The 15,250-nt window shown below is 35.0% G+C and overlaps 2 protein-coding genes across 6 annotated transcripts; one reads left to right on the top strand and one right to left on the bottom strand.

The window, feature by feature from the left end:
- Positions 1-3,591: 3,591 nt before the first annotated feature.
- Positions 3,592-9,940, top strand: LOC107790860 (pentatricopeptide repeat-containing protein At2g03880, mitochondrial). Of its 4 annotated transcripts, none has more exons than XM_016612821.2 (3): positions 3,592-6,668; positions 6,756-6,996; positions 7,071-9,940. In XM_016612821.2, exon 1 carries the CDS (start codon positions 3,980-3,982, stop codon positions 6,371-6,373), a length of 2,394 nt encoding a protein of 797 aa, XP_016468307.2. In that variant the 5' UTR covers positions 3,592-3,979; the 3' UTR covers positions 6,374-6,668; positions 6,756-6,996; positions 7,071-9,940. The 4 variants fall into 4 exon arrangements, with proteins under 4 accessions (XP_016468307.2, XP_016468308.2, XP_075094351.1 ...); XM_016612822.2 differs by having other exon boundaries at positions 3,592-6,996; positions 7,071-8,587; positions 9,387-9,627; XM_075238250.1 differs by having other exon boundaries at positions 3,592-6,996; positions 7,071-7,338; positions 8,493-9,627.
- Positions 9,941-10,398: 458 nt separating this feature from the next.
- LOC107799265 (shaggy-related protein kinase epsilon-like) lies at positions 10,399-14,924 on the bottom strand. Of its 2 annotated transcripts, NM_001325667.1 has the most exon segments (13): positions 10,399-10,974; positions 11,053-11,155; positions 11,489-11,572; positions 11,708-11,803; positions 11,907-11,957; positions 12,121-12,261; positions 12,344-12,400; positions 12,618-12,692; positions 12,833-13,105; positions 13,219-13,278; positions 13,380-13,472; positions 13,572-13,832; positions 14,602-14,804. In NM_001325667.1, coding segments are annotated over 13 exon segments (1,416 nt in total). In that variant the 5' UTR covers positions 14,662-14,804; the 3' UTR covers positions 10,399-10,912.
- Positions 14,925-15,250: the final 326 nt, after the last annotated feature.

Genomic DNA, 15,250 nt, shown 5'->3' on the forward strand with positions numbered 1-15,250 from the left:
TAAAATAAAAATAGAATATATAAATCAACATGATTCACAGAGTTAACAACCATTTTATTTAACCAGCAACAACAATAACAACAACAACAATAACCCAGTATAATCTCACTAGTGGGGTCTGGGGAGGGTAGTTTGTACGTAGACCTTACCCCTACCCTGGGTAGAGAGGCTGTTTCCGATAGACCCTCGGCTCCCTCCCTCCAAGAACTCCCCACCTTGCTCTTGGGTGACTCGAACTCACAACCTCTTGGTTGGAAGTGGAGGGTGCTCACCAATCCACTCTTGTCCCTTCACGGAGTATAGAGTTAGATAATTAATTAATCCATTAGTTTCTTTTTAATCAACTAGTCTTAAGGTACGCAATCAACTAGTCTTAGGGTACGCGCTTTGCGCGTGTACCCTATTTCAGTGAATATATAACTTTTAAAAATAATGTGACTATTATTAAATAAAATATTTGAGTTATTGAACAAAAATTAAAAATGTTAGCTCTTAATAATGAATGTTGATCCAATTTAGCTAATTCACTAAATAAAGAAATCTTGTCCAATAAAAGTCTGTTATGCCATATTCTTATTTATGAGAACTTTGGGAATATATTATGGAAATTATTATTATTTTGTTACCTAATACTGAAAATAAGTAACATTTTAATACTATAATATAACTAACTTTGCTCAACTTTTTAATTTCTGCCACCGCTGGTGCTCTTCTTATGGAAACAAATTTGTGTAACTTAAAAGTTTGATCAACTTGAAAAATAACTTTACTAACATGAGATTTTGAAAAAGAATTAAATTGGATTCTTTTGCTAATTAATTAATTCAAAGAGTTGATTATTTATTCTTAACATTAAAAGAATAATTTATTTATTTATTGCATTGGGAATTTTTAATTTTATAATAATAGAGAAATTATAGATAATTTTTTATCTTCTTATGTAATATTTAAAAAATATATTTAAAATTTAAAATATTTCTTAAGTATAAACATCTCACTAGCCCTTAAAATTCTAAGTTATTACCTATAAAAAGAATGAATACCTAAACATATTTCGAAGGGAATTGTCGTAAGAAAATAGAAGGAAAAGAAAACATATTCCTAGTTCTCCCATACTATATTTATTTTGAAATTCTAAATATTAAACTTTCTACTAATTTTAAAAGGAAAGATTTCATAACCAAAATTTTAATTATGAATCTTATATATTTCAAATAAGGAAAGATTTAATAAATAATATTTTATTTTATTTGAAAGTTCTACATATTAGGAAACTATTTAAATTACTATTTTGTCCAACGTGAACTCCATTTTAAAAGGGTTAAAAAGGCGAAATGGAGTTCAGCGTGAACTACATATTAGGAAACTATTTAAATTACTATAAAACTACATCGCTTAGCAGTTATTTGCTCTAGTCTAGTCTAGTATATATAGTAACTTATAAGGTCGGTATTTGCTAAAGGCTAGACGATAACGTTCTCCTTACTGCTGAACACGAGATGCTAACTTGCCAATTAAGGGAATGTGTTTATTAGCTTTCTCCGTTAAAAATTTTAAAGATTGGTAAGACATTGAAATTGCACCTTCCTGGCCTCACACCCATACCTATACTCCAACCGTCTCCTTATCTATCATGATTCTCTTGTACACGCTATTTAAAAAAAATTAATTAGGATAAAATTTTAACTATTTTACCCTTATTTATGTTTTACTCCCTTCGCTCCACAATAAGTGATCAATTTACTTTTTCATTTTTGTTCAAAATAAGTGTCCATTTATGTAATCAAGAAAAAATTTAATTTGTTTTTACTCTTTTACCCTTATGTGCATATCCCTAAAAAGTTTTCTTACTCCTCACATTAAATCTAATATAACTATGTGACCAATATTTAATTAAGGGTAGTTTAATCATACTAGGTATTTTTGTATAAAATTTAGTATTTTCTTAATGGACGTGCCTAAAGTAAAATGGTCACTTATTGTGGATCGGAGAGAGTAATATTTAATCTTTCTTCATTGGTATTTGAACAAAGTTATCTATAATTTAGTTGTTTGTAGTCTTCAATAATAATTATTACTAAGGGTAAAAGAGGAAAAAGATAATCAATTTTGTGTTGAACTTCTAAAGTGACAAATAATTTGAGACAGTTATTTTTAGTAACCACGACTGATAATATGAGACAAAGGAGTATTACATAACTCATAATCATTTAAATATTTTAATGTTGGGACCTGGGAAAAATCACACACATTATTACCTTTGTATCCAATTGGCGAGCTTTTTTCTGATTCTGTCGCCACCCTTGGTAACTTCCTCCAAATTGTCGGGACACAGTAACACCAGCAAAACTTTATGATGGCCGAAGTAATAGTGTTATATCATGAATTTCAAGTTTGAGTCATTATCTTTTCAATCAGATCTATTACTATATTTTTTATATATATTACATCATAATCAAATATCATTATCAATTCATAACATTTTGCTACTACTAGATTTCGAGTGTATAAAGCGACAGATGAGTTCCATAATAATTGGAAAGCAAAGGGGGACGTGTTATTTCGAGGAAGTTTCTTGTTTTTTAATTTTTTGTTTACTCCCTCATTTCACAGGATTTACTGTATTGCATTTTTGTTTTTTCCGTTGGTTTGTCTGATCGTTGTATGCGTTTGCTGTAACACCTATACATAAGTGCATGTGAATTAGAATTTAGATTCTTTACAATCATGATGTTTGCTATTATTTGGATGTTGAGTTCTTTTTTCTTACTAGTCGCACATCATGTGTTTCTTTATAATTTAAATGTAATTGTATGATCATATCAGGGGCTCAAAGACCAACAAAAAAAAAGAGTAAAACAAAATATACGGAGCTTAAAGTGTTTGAGAATGTGTGCATTTTAATTATTATATATATATATATATATATATATATATATATATAAAAAAATATATATAATATTAAATTAAAAAATAAAGAATATAGTCAAATCATAAGTTAATTATTCATATACATCATAAAAATAGAAAACGTTAGAGAATGCTAAAATGTGTCCTTGTAGGCCGGAACATGTATAATATTCACATGGCAACACTAAGAAAAGCCAAAAAAAAAAAAATCATTTCCCAACCTAATACAGTCAAATTTCTTTATAACATACTCGTTTGTTCCGAATATTTTTGGATATTATAACGAAATGTTATTATATAGAACATATATTATAACATAACATAAAAATTTGTTCCGAAAAAACTTGACTTTTATAATGAAATGTTGTTATATAGGAATGATGTTATATAGAAGTTACTGATGCACATTATCTTTCACCACGTAGCACATTGTAGATTTTACTATATTTTTAAGTGGGTTAGAATTATTATTTTATGTTTAAAGTGGTGTCTCGTGGATATTTTTACCATCGATTTGTGTTTGTGGCTCCAGATTAATATCTTAGTGATATAAAGGTAAGATTGTATTATTTATCGTTTTAAAATTTTATTTTATATTTTTTGTAAAATTGGATGATCATATGTGATTAAAATAAGATTACCCATGGGAAAGCCACCTTACAGCCAACCAACATTAAAAAGAAAAAAAGAAAAAGAATGAATGAAAATTATTTCCTTAGAAATAATGTCAATGTGGACAAACCACCCTTATAATACCATTCCTTAAACTCTATGATGAGGTGAAGTATTTCCCTTCTTTTTCATTCAAGTGGTAATACCCATGACTTTGTTAGGAGATAGCAAATTGATTGCACCAAAATAACCCAAGTTTTAGTTTGGATGTTGCAAGTCCAAAAATTTATGGAGATGAATTATGCAATTCTAAAAATCATACTATAAACAATTAAGTGTCTTTATTCCTGCATGTTATTTGTTCTAATGAAAAATTTATGCTCATATTCAAGAAGCAAAATTTTCATAAAATTTTCAGCATTTCAACCTCTGGTCAAAGGTTTATTTGTGTCAACTTATGTCTCTGCAACTTCATCGCACGATTCAAACCTTTGCAAGTTCGATTACACGAGGCCATAAATGTTCCTTAGTTGATAAAAATAAAAAACTGAGTGAGTTGTCAAAACTGGGTCACACTGATGCAGCTCGAAAGATGTTTGATAAAATGCCTGAGAAAGACGAGTTTACATGGAATACAATTATTGCGGCGTATGCCAATGTAGGAAGGCTTGTTGAAGCAAGACAAGTGTTCAAGGAGGTCCCAATTAAGAGTTCAATTTCTTGGTCTTCTCTTATTTGTGGATACTGTAAGCATGGTTTTGAAATTGAAGGATTTGAATTGTTCTGGCAAATGCAAAGTGAGGGGCATATACCCAGTCAGTTCACATTGGGAAGTATTCTGAGAATGTGCGCGATAAAAGGCTTGCTTTCAAGAGGTGAACAGATACATGGCTATGCTATTAAGACTTGTTTTGATGTGAATGTTTTTGTTATGACTGGCCTTATTGATATGTATGCAAAGTCTAAGCGCATCTCGGAAGCTGAGTGTATTTTTCAAGTTATGTCTCATGGGAAAAATCATGTTACTTGGACTGCTATGATTAATGGGTATTCTCAAAATGGTGATGCATTAAGAGCAATTCAGTGTTTTAGCAACATGCATTCAGAAGGGATTGAGGCGAACCAGTATACATTTCCCGGTGTTTTAACTTCCTGTGCTGCACTCTATGATAATAGATTTGGGGTACAGGTACATAGTTGCATTGTCAAGGGTGGTTTTGAGGCCAATGTGTTTGTTCAAAGCTCGTTAATCGACATGTATTCTAAATGTGGGGATTTGCACAGTGCTAAGAAGGCATTGGAATTGATGGAGGTAGATCATGCAGTTTCTTGGAATTCGATGATACTTGGGTGTGTGAGGCATGGAGTTCCAGGGGAAGCACTGTCTTTGTTCAAAAGGATGCATGCTAGTGATATGGAAGTGGATGAATTTACTTACCCTTCAGTTCTGAATTCTCTTGCTTGTATACAGGATGTCAAAAATGGGAAATGTCTTCATTGCATGGTTGTTAAAACTGGATATGAAAGCTACAAGCTTGTAAGCAATGCACTTATTGATATGTATGCTAAACAGGGAGAACTAGCTTGTGCAGTGAGTGTCTTCAACAGCATGGTGGAAAAGGATGTAATCTCATGGACATCACTTGTCACTGGCTGTGCTCACAATGGCTCTTATGAAGAAGCTCTTAAATTCTTTTGTGAGATGAGAATGGCTGAAATTGAACCAGACCATATTATCATTGCTAGTGTTCTAAGTTCTTGCTCAGAATTGGCACTACTTGAACTTGGGCAACAAGTTCATGCGGATTTTCTTAAATCTGGCCTTGAGGCATCATTATCAATTGATAATTCTCTTATGACAATGTATGCCAATTGTGGGTACCTTGAAGACGCCAAAAAAGTATTCAACTCAATGCAAATGCGTAATGTGATCAGTTGGACTGCTCTTATAGTGGCTTATGCCCAGAATGGCAAAGGAAAGGAGTCTGTGAGATTTTATGACGAGATGATTGCAAGTGGAATAGAACCCGACTTCATTACATTTATAGGCTTATTATTTGCCTGCAGCCATACAGGTCTTGTTGAGCATGGAAAGAAGTACTTCGATTCAATGAAGAAAGATTATGGGATAAGACCAAGCGCTGACCACTATGCATGTATGATCGATCTTTTGGGTCGTGCTGGGAAAATACAGGAGGCTGAGAAATTAGTCAATGAAATGGATATTGCACCTGATGCTACTGTGTGGAAAGCGTTGCTTGCTGCATGTAGAGTACATGGGAGCACAGATCTAGCAGAGAAAGCATCAATTGCCCTCTTTCAGTTAGAACCACAAGATGCTGCCCCGTATGTTATGTTGTCAAATATCTATTCAGCTGCAGGAAAATGGAAAGATGCAGCAAAACTTAGAAGAAAAATGAAGTTGAAGGGTGTTAATAAAGAGCCTGGTTATAGTTGGATTGAGATGAATGGAGTTGTCCACACATTTATATCTGAGGGAAGAAGCCATCCAAAGAGTGATGAAATTTACTCAAAACTTGATGATGTTATTACATTGATTAAGGAAGCTGGATATGTGCCAGACTTGAATTTTTCTCTCCATGATATCAATGAAGAAGGTAGGGAACGAAGTCTTTCTTATCACAGTGAGAAGTTGGCTATTGCTTTTGGGCTTCTTTGTGTGCCAAATGGAGTACCAATTCGGATTTACAAGAACCTTCGTGTATGCGGTGACTGTCATAATGCGATGAAGTTCATGTCAAGAGTTTTTGATCGACAAATTATTTTGCGAGATTCAAATTGTTTTCATCATTTTAAGGAAGGAATATGTTCTTGTGGGGATTATTGGTAGCAAATGTTCTTTTGACTTTCCTTGACTCTTGTTTTCTTTGGGCTTGGCAAGATCAGATCATCCGAAAAAAGGGCAGCCCAGTGCACTAAGCTCCTGCTATGCGCGGGGTCGAGGAAAGGCCGGACCACAAGGGTCTATTGTACGTAGCCTTACCCTACATTTCTGCAAGAGGTTGTTTCCACGGCTTGAACCCGTGACCTCGTCACATGGCAGCAACTTTACCAATTACACCAAGGCTCTCCTTCAAGATCAGATCATCCAATTTTCATTAATTGGAGGTGCAGTGCATCACAAGGTTTACTGTTCACATCTGTATATCTATAAATTGCTAGAATGAAGATCATTAATTGGAAAATAGAAACTAAAAGTTAAGATTATGCAGATCAATGTAAATGATAGGAATTATCGGAGCTGATTTCTCTCTGAGACTTACACAAGAGTCGATTCTCTAGTCCCTATTCTCGCAACACTCTTCTACATCAGGCACCAATTGCCACTCCCCTGCATCAGGGAAGATAACTAGTCCTCATTCTGAGAGATATTTTTAACTCCATGAAGCAGGGTCTGATGGTCCTCAAGAAAGCTTTGTTCTACATGACCTCGTGATGAGCTTCCCTACACAGGTATGAAACCATCTTACTAATACTTTTGCTTGGAGTTAATTGTTTTCTCCTAATTTCTGATATCTACTCTGCAGGTAAAGTAGGGAGCTGCTTCTTTTTCAGTCTATAAACTACCCAACCAGATTAAGGACCTAAACCGTGCACTTGTTCCAACTAGATAAGGGACCTAACCTGTGCAGTTGTGGGGCATCAGGAACTTTAGATTGTGTTAAACTATTCGAGAACTCTGGGGATGTCAGGGATTTTTAGGTTGTGTTAAACTGTTCTAGAACTCTGGAATGGTCTTGTTGATTGAAAAAATTATGGAGTGCTGTGTGTTTGCTTACAACCTTTTTTTTATTGGTAAGAAGATATATCTAGTGTTTGGTTACAGCATTTGGTTTTGCACTATTCTGACAGTGGGTATGGGAACTTTGGCTTGCCGGTGTTTCGGTGAGGTAATGGTAAATTATTCACCCACGTATAATACATGATCTACATGGGTAGGTCATCTCCGTTTTCTTATGGAACTATTCTAAATAAACCTCTAGCTTCTGAAGGAAATTTCTCTGGTTTCACTTGCGCCATAGGGGATAGGGATAGCTACAACAACTTGTGGCATAGGAGTAAATTTTGTATATGCTAACAAAATTTGGTTGTTGAAGCTCCATTATGTCCTTTAAGTGCCATGTCCACCTAGTTGTTTGAACTCCTTTGCAATGGAGCTGATTTCCGCTTTAGATGAAGTGTAGCATGTACCTGAACCCTAGACTTTGATTGAAAAGGAGTTGACTTGGTGTTTTCTGTTAAGATTAGAACTCTGAGCATGTTATAGGTGCATGCTAGTGCTTGAGAATATCTTAGTGTTTCCCTGAGAGTAAGATTGGACATTTGTTCAATGCATAGCCTTGCCATTGTCTTGGGAGTTTACTGCTGTTTGTATAGAATGAAAGTTCTTTCTTTTAAAAAAAAGATGCATGCTAGTCGTATAATATAATTTTCTAAAGGTAAAGGTGTTTTTACTTTGGGTAAAGCTAATGGATTTTCTTTGATTCCGTTGCCTTCCCTGATAGCAAGAACTGGCTAGTTGAAACTTTGGTATAACTGGACAAAATTTAGGTTTTGTTCCTCATAAATGAAAATGATGGTTAAAAAGGTCACTCTTTGGGGGGCTAATCCTTTCAAAATCTTCAAGTTGCACCACATAGACATTTTGTTCAGTGTTTTTCTTACCTTTTTTCACCTTCCTGTTTGATACTCCTGGTACATAAGCAGAAACTGAGTTTGAATTTTCTTTAGGTAGCTGTAACTACTATTTTACCTGTTACTTGGTACCTGATTTTCCTCATTTTCATCCTTTTTATATATTCTAAATGCTGTCAGTCTAATGATGCTGATGCTTTCAGTTGTGTTGCCATGTGAAAAGATGCTTCTGCATCTGACAGTGCAGGCTTCTCTAATTTACTGATTGTCCCTAATGTAGAGACCTGTAGTGAAGCAACCATATAACTATACAGGTTATTGCTTGCTGTTTGCTGTTAATGGAGGGAGATTTGATGAAAATGACATTAATCGACAACAGTTTTGATGGAAGAAATATCAGCAGGCAGTGGTAAGTGGATTATATCTTTATAAGATTTCTAAGTTCCTTGCTTGGATTATGTCAGTGTCTTTCCATAAAGTCAAACTTTTTGACAAGGGATGGATGTCAGAAAAAATTTGAGAATTCCCTAGGGTACTAGTTGATTCATTAAATTTCTTAAGATTGAGATAGCTGCCTTTTGTATAAGTGAGAAAAAAGCTATGCAGCTAGACTTCCGTTTAGCTTAATAACTGATGAAAAGACACTGACATAATCTGAAAAGACACTAACAAAACTAAGAGAGTCTTCTTGATTGATATCATTTGATCAAACAAAAAAAGTATTGGAGCCTTAGAGGCAGCGGCTAGGTGTGCACCAATGGCTTTTTAATAACTGATGATTCTTCAACAATGCAAAAATATAGAAAGACAACATGTTAAATGGGAAATTCCTGTCTTTTCTTTTGCCCTTTCTTTCCAAGGATGCACGAGTTTATTACTGGTGAAGCGGACGGTGGTTATATTCAGAAGTCTAGACATCTTTACTTTCAGATCTATCTCTCTTAATGTCTAGGACAAAATGAATTGGTGTTCTGATTTTGAATGGATACTTTTTTATTTCAAATAAATAATTTATTTCTGTTAAGTGCCTATTCCTTTATGCAAAAGTATAACAATAGTTGCTTGCAGAAGCTAATAGCTTTCCCACCGCTAGTCCCCTGTTTCTCTATTGTGAGCATCTGGTAAGTGGAATATCTAATAAAGTCTTTTGTTCATTGCCTGCCTTTGGTTGTATGGACCACAAAAAACACACATGTTACTGAACATAGTATATTCATCATTCCCAAGTCCTCCATGACATCAAAGCCTTTTCCGGTGAAGTCAATGTAGCCTTTCCTATTATGAGTGCTAGCGGGGGAAAATAGCTACACACATTTCCTGAAACCATCCACCATCCCCCCGGAGTTGATGAAACAGTACCAGGAATTCTGGTGGGACTGCGTTACAGGTTTCAAAGTACATCCATTTCTGTTTGATCCTGGAGATTCAACTAGTTGCATGGCAACAGAGACATCATTCCCAAGTCCTCCATGACATCAAAGCCCTTTTCTCTTTGTAGATCAAACACACATGTCGCTGTTGATGGTGATGATTATATCTGTGGTGGTGTATTCTCTTTGTAGATCAAATAGGTATGTGTTGCAAGTTCATAAACCATCCGGACCACATGCCAAGGACCTTATGCAATTGTCAATAAGTAAACAGACCTATCTTGATTGTCCTTATTTGCTGAATGGGGATGTGATCTCTCTGGTTCAAATTTGTTCTGATCACAGGACCACAAAGCTGTACTTAAAACTATTTAGGTGCTGACTTTTCATAAGAGATTGTAGTTGCTGTTAATTAGTGCTTTGAATCTATTTTCTCCAAATGGTGGCTACGACTAAATCTTAAATTGTTGAATGGAGGATTCGTATTTAATGGACTAATAGTTCCTTATTTAGTTTTTAATGCCCATATTTTCAAGTCTGATGGACGGAGTAACACTCCCAAGTTATTTTGCCCTCTACAATCCAAGTGGGTGGCCTAGCATTCAGTTCAAATCTCAAAAGATGTAAAAAATGCTAATCAGTTTCTTCTTATTTGTCTTCTAAACCTTTACGGGCAAAGTTACCCTATATATGTCATTGCTATAGAAAAAATTGTTTTATCCTCTAGTTTTAGTCACCATCCTGTATCCATTCACTATTTTTTCAAGTGTCAATGCAGGTCGTTCATTTTGGAAAATAGGTAAATTCTGTGAACACGTATGATTAGGGAATGCTCGTTGAACAACCCATATATTTCATTTCCTTTTTCTTCTCATTTGTGGAAATGCTCCATTTGGTAGAATACAAATATTAACTTAAGGAGTGAATATATTAGCACTGACAACCAGAAGAGAAGAAATGGTTTACTTAAAAATTAAAAAATTCCTAATAATTCATCTATAACTCCAGTTTGGGAGCACCCATTGATCTTATGAATACCCACAAACTAGATATTGCTACAACGTATCAATTAACAGATGAAAACTCTCATCTAAAACTGCGAGGGGTATTCGATACTTTTAACACATAATAAGTTTATAGACAGACATGCCATGCCGATCATTCACCGACGAATCTTACTGACATAACCTCCTTCCAAAACCAACTAGCAAGTTACTAGCTCCATGTTGACGTTGAAATGCATCAAATATTACCAGGGCCAAGAATAGCAGCTGCATTTGCTGGAGCAAAGTAAGCACTGATTAGGCGACTAAACCTCTCAAAAAAACCCATTTACAAAGCCTAAGCAACTGTCTTCACAAAATTCACTTGCGCATGTGTTCAGGAATAAGGCGTTTTCGCAGGTCAGCAGGTGCACCAGAGAGCTCTGCATGAGAATTACAATAGTCAGATTGAGGCATCAAATCATGTGATCGTATAAGTGAAAAACCAAACTGAAGGTCACCTTGAGCTGTAAAGTTGAATAGAGGTGGCAGAGGTCGCCCATTTGGCAAGCAAGCATTTGGTTCCCTTAAAGCATCAAAGAAAGGATGTGCACATGCCTCCAACTGTCAATGAACACAAAATATGCTGCTCAAATTCCCCCAGAAAACAGACATCAAGCACGTTTAAAGGAGTAATACAACATTACTGAAAACTACTTTCAACAAAAATTCTGTCTTTTACTATTTGTACCTTTATAAGCATGCATGAAAGATCACATTAAAGAATTGCAAGCAAACCGAATTGTTTCATGGGCACTGAATGATGCGCTAAAAGCACATAAATTGAGGACTCATTAAACAGGACACAAATATTCCACCGAGTTTGAAGGGTGGGGAAAAGGAGAATTCCATAATAACCTAACTTCTCGAAAACTAAAAGGAAAATTCGAAACTTACAGCAGTACAACGTAGAGTTGGAGAATATTGAAGAAGCCTTGATACAAGATCTACTGCTTCAGGAGGCATTCTTTTATGAAATATCTGCAGATTGCAATCTAGTTAGATTTGATCCATGCTAGACTCGTGTGAGGGTGAGTGGACAACAAACTTCACCAAGGGAACAAAGAGGTGAAAGGGGGAAAAATCGGTTACATCCACCAAATAAGTTTCACTAACCTTGTGCCACGGGTGAGCTTTGATCTGGGGAAACTTGAACTCTGTGTAGTTTGGATTCATGCACCTAATCTCCTCTCTAGTTGGTGTCCCCAAAATCTGACATGCGCCAAGTATAAAAAGACTAAGTAAAATTAGGCATCCAAATTGACAGAGATTAAAACCACCTAACATTAGCAATTAGAGTCCCTAGATTGCACACCTTGATGATTTCCACCAGCTGATCAACACCACTTTCTCCGGGGAAAAGAGGCTACAAATATTACAGCAGTAAACTATCAGACTAATGTATTCAAGGTCACCAACATATATTTCTGTTTATTCATTAGTTTTCTTAATCGTGAACTTTTTGGAATTGGATTGCTCAGAAACGAGAACACGTGAAGCAGAACTTTAAACTACACATATAAACTAACCTGTCCCAGAAGTAGCTCAGCCATAACACAACCAGCAGACCACATGTCAATTGCAGTTGTGTACTCCGTAGCCCCAAAGATCAATTCAGGGGCCCTATAATAACGAGAACAAATGTATGATATGTTGGGCTCTCCAGGCACCTAAAGCAAAAAGGCAAAATATTAGGAACTTCTCTAACTGTAAAGGAAGAAGAAAACTTGGTTAAGAAGAAACATCACATACCAACATCTTTGCACTCCCAAAATCACAGAGCTTTAGCTGATGTGTGTGGGGATTAACCTTCAGAAGTTGGATAAGCCAAAAATAGTCAGGACAGGTACGGGAGAAGGAGCGAAGGGAGAAGAAAAGCAAGCAGTAACAGACTATCCGACATAAAACTCCAGTTTACCACAACATGGGATACAGTAACTTTTTCGAGTCATTTTGGCATGCAAATGGAAGAGCTATAAATATCTAAAAGCAACAAGCATGTCCAGAGGGAAAATTGAGTGCTCACCAAAAGATTCTGTGGTTTAATATCACGATGGCATACACCAAGAACACCATGCATGTAATTCAAAGCCCGACATATCTGCAAAATTTATAATTTAGAGGAAGAATTCATTTAATCTCTGAAATCAAGATAGTTCGTGAAACAATACATCTGCGTTGCAAGAATCTGAAATTAAACAACCATGATAAGAAAATTGAAGAATCCAGCAATAAGCTCACCTGGTATGTGTATAGCTGCACATATATAATGGGCATGTGTTGGTTCATTCTGCTGTAGTGCCTTGAAACTCGGTAAACAGTTTCAGAAACATATTCAAGGACAAGGTTAAGGTAGACTTCATTCTTTTCAGTAGTAGAATAGAAGCAGTGTCTTAGTTTAACAACATTAGGATGATCAAGCGTGCGCATAATCTGAAGTTCTCTGTTCTTATATCTCCTATCTTGTAAGACTTTCTTTATAGCAACAGATTCACCAGTTTCCAAGCACTTCGCCTGACATATATATAAAATGGGTGAAGAGTGAATCAATAAAGTCATCCAGACAACTGCAAAGCTTCCATCAACCTAGCACTTTCAATAGACGTTAGATAAATATATAAATTTACCTGAAATACAGTTCCAAATGAACCAGTACCAACCACGCGCTCCGCCATGTAAGACAATGTCTGGGACAACAGTATGAGGTCAACTTCTAATTGAGCTAAAATGAAACCTAAAAGAGTATAGTGGGGATAATAAGAAATTAAATTATATTCAACTAGTTCACCTGTTTCTGTTGTCCATTTCGACCACTCACAGTAGTCACAATTATCTGACCAGTTTCCGTTCCATTACCACTAACAACAGCAGGTTCCATATCCTATGGGATACAAGATAGATCAGCAACATTTTCAGAATTTTAAAGACATCAACTTTATGTACTAAATTAGTCCGGAAAGAGCACATGCGTGGAAGATACCTTTAAATTATCCTCATGACTATCAGCTTTTTCGTCTTTAATTTTCATTTCATGCATTTCTTTAGGAAGCTCATCAAACTCCGAATTTTCTGGTCTAGTATCCATAGTTGATGTGCTTCCAGTAGTTGTGCCCTTAGAAGTAGAAGCCATATCCTCTTTTGGAACTATAGTTGTACATCTCTCTTCCATTTGAGTTTCACCAACCACCCTTTGATCTACTTCTTGCTCAACCTTCACCCTCTTTATGCTTGAATCGCCACCCTGTTAAAATCAGTAATATATCACATTCTTTAGATGAATTACTGATAAATCTAATAAAAAATAATATGAAATCAAGCTTCCATTATAAATCTCATATCAGTTCATCCTAACAAAATTTGGGACACAACAGCCAGATATTACCAGAGTAAGCAGGCCTATGGGGTGCAAGATTCCAACTCTCCCAACCCTCACCTACCCAGCCCAAAAACAAAAAAAAAAAGCATAAAACAAAATAAAAGTCAAATAAGCAAATGATCTTCCAAATGGCATTTATCTTCTTGCAACCGTTGAGCCTCAACTTTTTCTTAATTATTAGTCGCACATATTTAGAGCTAATATGATGAATAAAATCACTGTAAAGCTTCTTTTCCCCCCTCAAGAATCACAAAGAAGCATTCAACACAAATATCATCGACCCCAAAAGAAAAAACTAAAAAAACAGAATTTAAATTCCAAATTCAAAAAGTAAACATCTTTCTTCTCAAATTTCCTAATCAAAACAAACCATATGATGAAAATTAACAAGAAAACAGTAAATTCCCATATTTTTCATTTAGTTTCTCTAATTCCCAACCTTCTATACAAATCACTTCACTTGATTCCCCTCTATCTAGACGCATTAAGAAAACAACGATTAACATTTAATTCAATCCTAATTCCTAGACTAGCTAGGTTATGTTATATTGTATAAAACATATATCTTTATTTCGCTCTATTTTGACCAGTTTAAGAGAAACAAAGAAAAAGAAAGGCAGAGATAGAAAATTACAGGATCTGAAACGGAGGAACGTCCAGAAGCAATGCTCTTAAGGCGACGCATGACATTCATCTCTGCTTCGCCCAAGAGCACAAAAAACCACCGCTTACCCACAAATTTTTAAGAGTTTTTTACTAACTCTCCTCCTCTTTCCTCAAACACCTGAAAGTTTTTCTTCAATGGTAGAGAGAAAGAGAGAGAAAAGGAAGAAGATAGAGAGAAGGTTGAACTTTGAAATACCAAAATGTGAAAATATGACTACTACAATAAAAGGCCCCTTCTCCTCTCTCTCTCCTCTCCTCTCCTTTTGTGTCCAAAAGAGAAAAGAAATTCCCTAAACATGATAAGAGTTACTATTTGTATTCCTTTCTCTAATTTTACTTTTTTATATATATTATTTTCCTTCTAAAAAATTAATATGATTTTATGTAATTTCAAAATATGAAATAATTTTTATTTTAAAATTTAGAAAATCACGTTTTGAATCATATTTTTAGGGAGTAATACTTTCAGGTAATTATATAAAAAACATGTAAAAATGTTTTTTATAAAATCGCGTCGTTTTTTAATTTGGGAATGTAATTGTAAATAGACAAAGAAAAGTATCTTATTTTTCTCTCTAATCTCTAATATTCAAATCAAAATTCAAAATCTCACTGGT

The sequence above is a fragment of the Nicotiana tabacum genome, chromosome 19, assembly GCF_000715075.1.
Source record: "Nicotiana tabacum cultivar K326 chromosome 19, ASM71507v2, whole genome shotgun sequence".
NCBI classification, from domain to species: Eukaryota; Viridiplantae; Streptophyta; class Magnoliopsida; order Solanales; family Solanaceae; genus Nicotiana; species Nicotiana tabacum.

Bases quoted from the DNA above. Each gene is read 5' to 3' on its own strand.
- LOC107790860 (XM_016612819.2), top strand. From the start codon at position 3,980: ATGTCTCTGCAACTTCATCGCACGATTCAAACCTTTGCAAGTTCGATT.
- LOC107799265 (XM_075237635.1), bottom strand. From the start codon at position 14,661: ATGAATGTCATGCGTCGCCTTAAGAGCATTGCTTCTGGACGTTCCTCC. The intron at 13,473-13,571 runs GTATCTTCCACG...TGTATCCCATAG, and splicing joins GTCATGAGGATAATTTAAAG to GATATGGAACCTGCTGTTGT. The intron at 12,262-12,343 runs GTATGTGATGTT...TTTTTGCTTTAG, and splicing joins TTGGGAGTGCAAAGATGTTG to GTGCCTGGAGAGCCCAACAT.